This window comes from Indicator indicator, chromosome Z (assembly GCF_027791375.1).
Source record: "Indicator indicator isolate 239-I01 chromosome Z, UM_Iind_1.1, whole genome shotgun sequence".
Taxonomy (NCBI): Eukaryota; Metazoa; Chordata; class Aves; order Piciformes; family Indicatoridae; genus Indicator; species Indicator indicator.
The window spans coordinates 72,386,931-72,396,165 of NC_072053.1; the positions used below are offsets into that span (position 1 = coordinate 72,386,931).

Consider the following 9,235-nt stretch of genomic DNA (forward strand, 5'->3'; position numbering starts at 1 on the left):
GGACAAAATGAATTTTGGAAAATGTGGTTTCAAAATTATTTGATTCAAATGACAGCTCCACTGTTACAATTGTACAAAGAATGCAAATGGCTTTTTCTGTAATGCAGAAATCACACTTTTAATTTGCTGTATTCTTTCCATAATGAACATGAATTCATCTTCTCAGTTTCTCAACCCAAGCATGTGTTCTTCAGCTGATGAAAGGGGTCTCTGCAAACTAGTTAAAGAGTCCTTGCTGGAAACTTTTGAAGTATTCTTTAATGTGCATGTTTTCATCCTTCAAGTCTACCCAGTAACAAGCCTAGCATTAAAAAAAAAAAAATAGTTTCATTTGATAAACAAGCTGAGGCCATCTGTCACCAAGGTACATTTTTCTCTTTTCCTGTATTTTAGTATCTTGAGCTTTTATGGCTAACTTACTGTACTTATTGAATTAATTTTTCTTTTTTAAAAAATCCTTGTAACCTGTGAGATAGTGTAGAATGGTCATCACTTGAGGAAGAACCAAGAAATCATTTTCAAACCTGATTTATGTGAGCAAATAGTTGTAATGAGTAACCCAGTACATAGTTTGAATACATGTAGTTTCTAAAAGTCTTTCACTTAGACAAATCCTATTTAACCAAGGTGAATAACATCAGTGCCTGTAGAGTGATTTCTCCATTGTACAGGATCATGTGTGTGTGTATTTAGAGTGTGCCCTAAAACAGGCATAGGTGAACAGTTTTGTTTTTGTGATAGGCTCTCTATGGCAACTGCAATTGGTTGCTGAAATTTCAGTCAGTTTTTCTCTAACAGTTGTATTTTCTGTACCTGTTTGCAGTTCTTGTCTCTGCTGGTGGCTCACAGGTATGATGGCATTACACTTAGAGTAGCATAAGGTGATTGGCTCCTAGGAGTGTCGTGGGTTGAAATTACCCCCCAACTAATTTGGTGAAACTACCCCCCAGAATAAAACTGCCAGACTAGCTCAGTTTGGCATGGAAGCAAATGAAGCTATATTTACAAGGAAACTACAGTCTAGACATATGAAATGCAATGAATATGTACAAAATATACAATATATATATACATACACAATTTATAAACAACGCAGAAACTTCTCAGAACCCACATGGCTGGTTCCAGGGGACCTGTTCACCTCCTCCCCAACTCCCTCCCTCCTCCCAGTTACCTCTCACAGTAGTCAAAACAGATACCCTGGCAAGGCTGTGAGAGAGGAAAGTTGCAAACAGAAGCCACAGGAAAAGAAAGCAAGAACTGTTCATGCCTCTGCTCTATATCCCATTAGCAATCCAATGAAGCATATAGACCTTATCATTATTTTCCTTTTGCATCCAATGGTAATTTATTTTCTGTCTTTGCAGTCAGGGACTAGGCTAAAGTTCCCCCTTCAAACTGTAACAGGGGGCCAGAAGGCAAAGAGGAAAGAAGGCAGCTGACCACAGAGGGGAAAGAGCTGTCTTTTGCTTAGTGTAGGGAAGAAATATCTTGTTTGCTACAGTGACCTGTTTATTTTAGTAGAGTTTTCTATTTTTCAGGTGCAGTTGAAAACCAACATTTCAAGTCACTATGTCATTCGTACACAGCCAACAAACAGCTGTCTGTCTACACTCGAATGTGCAGCTGCTGCTCTTTCTATCATGGAGAAAAATAAGAGTATACAAGAGGTAGGTAATTCTAAACACTTGAGTTTTTCATTTGTGAAGAGTAGAGGTGCAATGAAGGTCACTGCTGATGTCACCTTTGGCAGTCAAAATCTTAACCACCTTGTAATAGTTTTGTTGCATAGCAGACTAAAGCAAGAAGGTACCAACAGACACTTTTTGTCAGTTATTTCTTCTTTCTTTCTTGAGTTCTAAAAGTCTCTGTTGTTTTCCTATTCTTTATTCAACATTGCTGTCAGATTGCTGAGGGACCTGATTACGTACAAGGGTCTTGGATGATTGTTTTGCTCTTCCTCTGTTCGGTATTTTAAATTCTAGTAGTGTATTTTTTTGTTGTTTCCCATAATGAAACTGGATCAGCTGTCTTGTCACAAAACATTGTGTGAAGATAAACCTGGGCAAGATTTAGGGTTAACAAGGTCGTTTTGATGGTGTTTCGAGTTCCAGTTAGGGTCTGATCATGTCCTGTAGGAGATTGTGTTTGGTGGACTTTCATCTTACAGACCAGTTTTACCATGGTAGCCCATTTGTATGTGGAATAATAGTTGGTTCACTGAAAACAAGTGCTACTTTCCCAACCCATTACTCAGTCCCTTGTTTTCTCTTGTTTGTTGCTTTTATTTTCCTTTCTTCCTTTTATTTAGTTCTCTAATGCTTTCTTCAGGCACTTCCACTTACACAAGTTTTCCACTGTGCAGTCTTCAGATTCATTTGTCTCACAGTTGGAGATTTTTTTTGCTGTACTTTTTTCTCAGTCTCCTCTTCTTCCCTCTTTTTTTCTGTTTGTCCTTTCTGTTCACTTCTCTTGTACCTCTTAAACATTTTTAACTCAGCAGTCCTGCTGTTTTCCAGTTTTTTCTTTCCTTCTGCCTTGTTCTTCTTTTCTTTCACATTTTTCCCATTCTCTACTACTGCCTTGTACATTGCTTGCTGTAATTCAAAATGTGTTTTTCTCTGTTATGGCAAAACTTCAAACCATGGACTGTGTACCAGGCCTGTGTACTAGATTCATTTGTACAAGTAACGGGGTGGATTGATTGATTTTAAACAGTTTTCTTTTGTGCATTTCTTACTGTGTTGCCTGTATCCTGAAAACTGTTTTGGTTTATGTACTGTGTTAAGTAACAGCAACTAACAGTTAACCCTTTACAGCTCTTCAGTTGCCCTAAGGCATGAAATCTGCTTGTTGTCCTCTTGTGTTACCAGAGTGGAACTCGCTCTAAAGTATGATCAGTATTTTGTAGTAAAGGAAAACAGTAGTAAACTTGGCAGAGATGATGGCCTATAATCACTCTGATGTCTAATTTGGATGAAAGCAAAAAAGCCTGGTGATTATTTAGTTGATTAGTGATTGACTGGTGCTGAATAATGTGGCAAGCAGCATCTGAACTGACATTTTTGTGCTAGGTCTGGAAGGCTTTTGGCCATTGACTTTCTTGTCCTTTTTGCTACTTTTCTTGTAGGTAAGATCTGAATCCACAAAATCAGGAGAGTTTATTGTCCTGTAATAGATATTAGGAAGCAGTGTGTATATATACACACCTTAAATGTTTGTTTACCCCAGCTGAGAATGAAATTGCCATAGAAACATTCAGATATTTTCACCAGTCTCTTCTGGGGGTAGGAAGGCACAGCAAAGGGATCTGGACAGGCTGGATTGATGGGCGAAGGTCAGTTGTATGAGATTTAACAAAGCCAAGTGCCAGGTCCTGCACTTGGGACACAGTAATGCCATGCAATGCCACAGGCTTGGGACAGAGTGGCTGGAAAGCTGCCCAGCAGAAAAGGACCTGGGGGTGTTGGCTGACAGCCAGCTGAGCATGAGCCAGCAGTGTGTGCAGATGGCCAAGATGCATCCTGGCCTGTATGAGGAATAGTGGGTCCAGCAGGAGTAGAGAAGTGGTTGTGCCCTTGTTCTCAGCACTGGGAAGGCTGCACCTTGAATACTGTGCTCAGTTTTGGGCCCCTTACTACAAGGACATTTTGTTGTTGGAGCAGGTCCAGAGAAGGGAAAAAAGCTGGCAAAGGGTCTAGAAAACAGGTGTTATGAGAAGCATCTGAGGGAATTGATTTGGAGCAGGGAAGGCTGAGTGGAGACCTTGTTGCTCTCTACAGGTACTGGAAAGGACATTGTAGTGGTGGTGGTGGTGGGGGGTGTCAGTTTCTTCTCTGTAGCATGAGGTGACAGGAGGAGGGGAGAAGGCCTGAAACTGAACCAGGTGAGGTTTAGACTGGATACTAGAAAAAATTTATTTACTGAAAGAGTGATCAGGCATTGGAGTAGATTGCCCAGGGAGGTGGTGGAAGTCTTGAAGAAACATGTGGACATGGCACTTTGTGACGTAGTTTAATGGTGATGGTGTTCGTAGCTTGATGGTTGGATTTGATAATCTTAGAGGTCTTTTCCATCCAAAACAATTCTATGATTTATATTCCAATTGTGGGGAATAGTATTACTTCAGGTACTATCAGTTGAAGCTTTGGGAATTTGTGAAATACCTTTGGATACAACTTGTTAAAAAGGAAAAGTGTTTCCGAGGTGTAAGAACCTTAAGAAAATGTTAAGATGAGTATTAGGAAAGTTTTTCTCTCTCTTTCAGAGGATATTAAAGTATTTAACTACCTTTGAGTATATGGTTAACTTTCACAATTAAGATATAAATTGAAAAGTAGTGGGCTGACAAATGTCTTTGAGATTAACTGGTGTGGGACTCTTAAGAATTTTGAAGTTCATTTAGTTAGGTAGATTTGATTTCCTTTTTAAGATATATTGGCCTGGGAATATTTACTGAAGTCAGATAACAGTTGTAATTTTTAATAGGACAGTATTTTTAAATGATCCTTTGAAGTCAAAGCACAGCAAGGTGAGCTTTGAGTCTGAAAAACCCAGAAGCTGACCCAGTTTCAGACAGACAAATGAGTGTATTCCTGCCTGGGAAGTTGAAGGTTGTTTTATGCAGAAATGAGAGGTTGGAGGTGATCTGAAAACCTTCTAACAGCAATCTTGAAAATAAAAGTAAGCCTGTACCACTGACGTCCTGCAGCCAGGGAATGCAGCCCACTGGGTTGTGTCTTCCTGCCAGCCAACTCCCAACTCTTGTGTGTCATTGAAGGAATTTGGGCCCTGAGATTTCTTGACTTGAAGTTTATCCCAGGTCAAAGAATACTAATTGGACATCAGCCTTTTCCTTACAAGTTGTGATCCCACTAGTGTGTAATGGAGAAGGTTATTAAGTTAATGTCCTTCTTAATCTTTTGTGCTGACATTACTAATATCAATTTAAGAAGCACTTTAAAAAAGGCCTACAAGTAGTTTCACATGACAGACCCAGGTCTGCAATCTGATTGTGTGTCTCGCATGTAGTAGAGACATTGAAGCTCATCCATGTATTCAGTGCATTCTAGTGTCCACCGTGGGATGCTCATATCCCTCTCCATTAGGTAATGAATATTTTGGAGCTTTACCTCTGCCTACTGAAAGAGGTTCCCAGGTGACAAATTGCATCTGCAGTTGGCATAGTGTTGACGTCTACCTCTGTGATGCTAGAGAGTCTCTTCAACATCAAATCAACTGCACGTAGAACCAGACTGAGATGAAGTGTGTGGTCACACAAGGGAATACGGCTCAGAAATTGGAATATCGCACAAAGAAACTTTTCTAGAGATTTGTGTATCTTTATGCCAGTGCAGCTAACATATCTTTTGGCTTTTATGTTAAAAGCAGGTGATTATTTATTGTGCAAGTTCAACCTCTGAAAAATGAGAAGTGCTGAAACTGAAGTGGATTTATTGTATTTTCTTTTTTCCTTGGTTTGCCAGGACAACTTTGGCACATTTTCCCTTTTGTCTTGTTCACATCCAGAGTGAATGTTGTGTTAGTGTCTACAGTTCCCAGTGCTATATTCAGTTTCATCCCTACCACTCAGAATTGGCAGAGCCTGCTTTAACAAAGGCAAAATTATCAGTTTCTCAAAGGTGCTTCTATAAACGCCAACAGCTTCATAAACATTTGTGACCTTTTTTGTGAATTAATTAGGTGCTATTCCCAGCAAATAAGAATTGAAGTTGAGAGCCATGGAAGTTAAAAATGAGTGCTTAGTTTGATGCTCAGTGCAGGTCACTTGATTTTCATGTCAGCTCAAAAGAGTCACCTTTTATTTTGTAGAAACTCAGGTCCTGCTGACTGTAGTTATGTTTGTGATTGCTTTACACATCTGCACAAGGCCCCATGACAGTGAGTCAGGCAACCAGAAAATGAAGATGCTACAATTGGCAGGCACTTGAGATAAATTTGGTTTGTGTGGCTTCATTAGCCCTACATAATATCACTGGGCAGAAGCAGTGATACAGTCCAGTCTCCAGGATAGCAGGCCAGCTGCCCTGATCATGAGTACCTTTCTAAAACCCTGCCTCAAGTTATTTTCATGCAAGCACAAACAGCTTGGTTATTGTTACTTATTACAGCTTATTGACTGAGCCACAGTAATTGGTTGCAGTTCATTGCTAAGGTCAAGTTAAAGCCGTAACTTAAAATAATGTAGCTGGGGCTGTAGTCAGAATTGAGTGGTTCCAAGGAGGAACTAAGGGACAGCAGCAGTCAGGTGCTGTCTATACCTGCTATGTGGTTTCTTTTTTGTACATCTCTTACTCGGCTGTGCCCTCTGTGTCTCTAAAGGTTATGTTTTATGAGCATTTATCATCCAAATAATATTTTATCAGCATTTTAAAGTAGTTCTTGAATACAAAACCTGGAATAATTTATGTCTTTAAAATAGCTTACTAAAAAGGTTGGTTTTTTTGTCTCCCCACACCCTTTCATCTTTCTGCAGACTATACTCCGTCCACTTCAAGCTTTATGCTCTTTCCAGCTCCAGCATGGTGCCCAGATACATCACAGCAAGGAGCATCTCCTCAAAAATGGCTTATATGACAAGCCAATGCCAAAGAATAAGCGCAAACTGCGAAGAATGGAGCTTTTGGTGAATAATGTTAAAATATAAGAAAACTGTACTGACAGTACAGTGGGATTTATTTGCAGCTGGCAAATGATTATGAATCTGGATTTGATCCAAATGGTTGACTGTACTGCAATAAAACAACTTTTAGACCCCTCATAGGCAACAGTTTATCTTTCAGTGTGACAAATGGTAATGGATAAGCTTTTTCATTTTAGCAGTGGGTCAGGTGCCTTTGTTCAGATGATAGAAGATCTCATTTCCTATTGAAAAGAGCATCATGTAGAGTTATGTTATTTCTTGGGTCACAGGTATGATCCTCAATATGACTAGATAAATTTACTTTGGAAGAAACATATCAGTATGAAGAGACAAGAAGTTTGAGTGTAATGGAACAGTAAGGCTTCACAATTTAGATGTATATTGAATTTCTGCTGAGCATTTTACCTTCTGTATCTAATTACAGTAGGTTTTCAAACTGTAATTCCTTGTATGGCTTAGTTGAAATGCACATAAGGCATGGTTTTTTGTATAGTTTTGGGGTTTTTTTAACAAAGAGATTATTTCTTACATGACTGGAATTCCTTTTTGTAAGTTTATATCCCTTTTACATGGCAGCTGGGTTTAGTTTTATCTCTCAGACTTAATTTTTAAATGAAGTTCACATATGTTTTTGCCAGAGCCTTAACACTTGCATCTTAAAAAACAAAGGGAAGTGAATGCCGAGAAATGATTTTTGGAATTATAACTCAGGTACTTCATTTCTACTTGAGGAAAAATTACTTTTCTGTACAAGTAGACGTTTCATACTCATACCTTTGACATACAGTGATTATGGCATTAAAGGAATTAAACAAGCCCAATGTAAACTGCTCTGTAAGAAGTATGATGCAGTAGCAAATGATTATGTCTGGATACAATTTACTAACTGATTGCAGATCCGTTAGATTTAACTAGTTCTTCTTTTCTGACAATGATATAACTGTACATCTTTTTAAACTGAAATCACTAGAAGCAGAAGAATTGGATATTTTTACAAGCCTGGTGAAGTGATATTTTATGTTCTGGCCAAAAAAAGCTCAACCAACCAAAAACACCCCAAAAAACAGTGAAATAAAGCTGTTGGTGTTCCTTTCTTCATGTTCTTAAGTGTGTCTTTCATGAAACAGGTTAAAATTGTTAATGCTTGTCTTTGGTGTTGGATCCACTCTAGGTAGTAACATGGAGCTAATTGGCTACAGTCATAGAAAAAGTATTTTGTCTTTCGTTTATGAGCTGTAAGGCAAGAAATTAGGGAAGTGGGGGGTGTAAGCTCAGCTAGCCAATATGCTAACTGAAAGCATTTCTGCAATTAACAAGAGAGGTCAAAAACAGGTCAGAGATTACCTAAGAAGTTTTGGTTAACCCTCAGCTAATAGTGACCTTTTGTTTAGGCGTGGATTAGCAGTTTAATTTGTCTGCTGATGTGAGCAAAGTTTATGTAACCTTTTTTTCTTCTCCTAGTCTAGATAAATCCTGTATCTATCTCTAAATTCAGCAAACCTGAATTAGTTTTGGCTAATCTGAAGTAGAACATTCTCATATGATTAATGAGAGTGTGGATGCACTTTTGTTCACATTGGAACAAGGAAACGATATGTTTATTCCTGTAGCAAAGCACAAAGCAGCAATCTCCAGGCTAGCTTGGAGTCTGAAGTTGCAGTCCTTCATGCACACCCTTGTGTGTGACACTGTCTCCAGCTGGCATGACTCATGCTGGGATGGGAATCTGTTTCCCCTGTCCTCTGGGACATGGGTGTCAGCTGGGCTTTACTGTTAATGCCATATAGAATTACAGATGTTAGGGTTTGGAAGGAACCTCTGGAGATGATGTAGTCCAACCTCCCTGCTAAAGCAGAGTCACCAGGAGCAGGCTGCACAAGAACATGCCCAGGTGGGTTTTGAAAGTCTCCAGAGAAGGAGACTCCAGAATCTCTCCAGGCAGCCTGTTCCAGCTCTCTGCCACCCTCACATAAAATAAGGGTTTATTTATGTTTAGGCAGAACTTCCTGTGTTCCAGTTTGTGCTTGTTGCTCCTTGGCCTATTGCTGGGCACCACTGAAAATAGCCTGGCCCCATCCCCTTGCCACCTGCTATTTAGATGTTGGTGGACATTGATGAGAGCACCTGTCAGTATTCTCTTCTCCAGGGTAAACAGCCCCAAATCTCTTAGCCTTTCCTTGTCAGAGAGATGCTCCAGTCCTCTCAGCACCTTAGCTGCACTGATAAATATTGCCAATTATAACTTACTTGCATAAAATTGATTTTATACATAAACAGGGAAATGAATTTCAGCAAATATTTTTTATAATATATACAGAAGTATTTTTCTACAAAATCATAACCTATTGTTAATTACTTTGAGCATATATCATAGTTAAACAGCATGTGTATAGCACTGTTTTACACTCTTCCTACATTTACTGCTTTATTTACAGCTTTTTTGATAAAAGCAACAGCTCTAGGTTATCACTGACCAAATTTACATATATGGATGATGTTCACATTTAATGTTGCATATATTAATTTGGTTTAGCTTATTTTAGATTCATCTAGATGTTATAGAGTTTACGA

General features: G+C 38.9%; 1 protein-coding gene across 1 annotated transcript in view; it reads left to right on the plus strand.

The window, feature by feature from the left end:
• The window catches only part of DTWD2 (DTW domain containing 2), an 84,311-nt gene extending 77,613 nt beyond the window's left edge, over window positions 1–6,698 (plus strand). Inside the window, exons 7-8 of the mRNA XM_054397623.1 lie at window positions 1,542–1,670; window positions 6,497–6,698. Coding sequence (XP_054253598.1) covers window positions 1,542–1,670; window positions 6,497–6,667 — 300 coding nt within the window. The 3' untranslated portion in view covers window positions 6,668–6,698. The remainder of the gene's footprint in view (window positions 1–1,541; window positions 1,671–6,496) is intronic.
• Window positions 6,699–9,235: the final 2,537 nt, after the last annotated feature.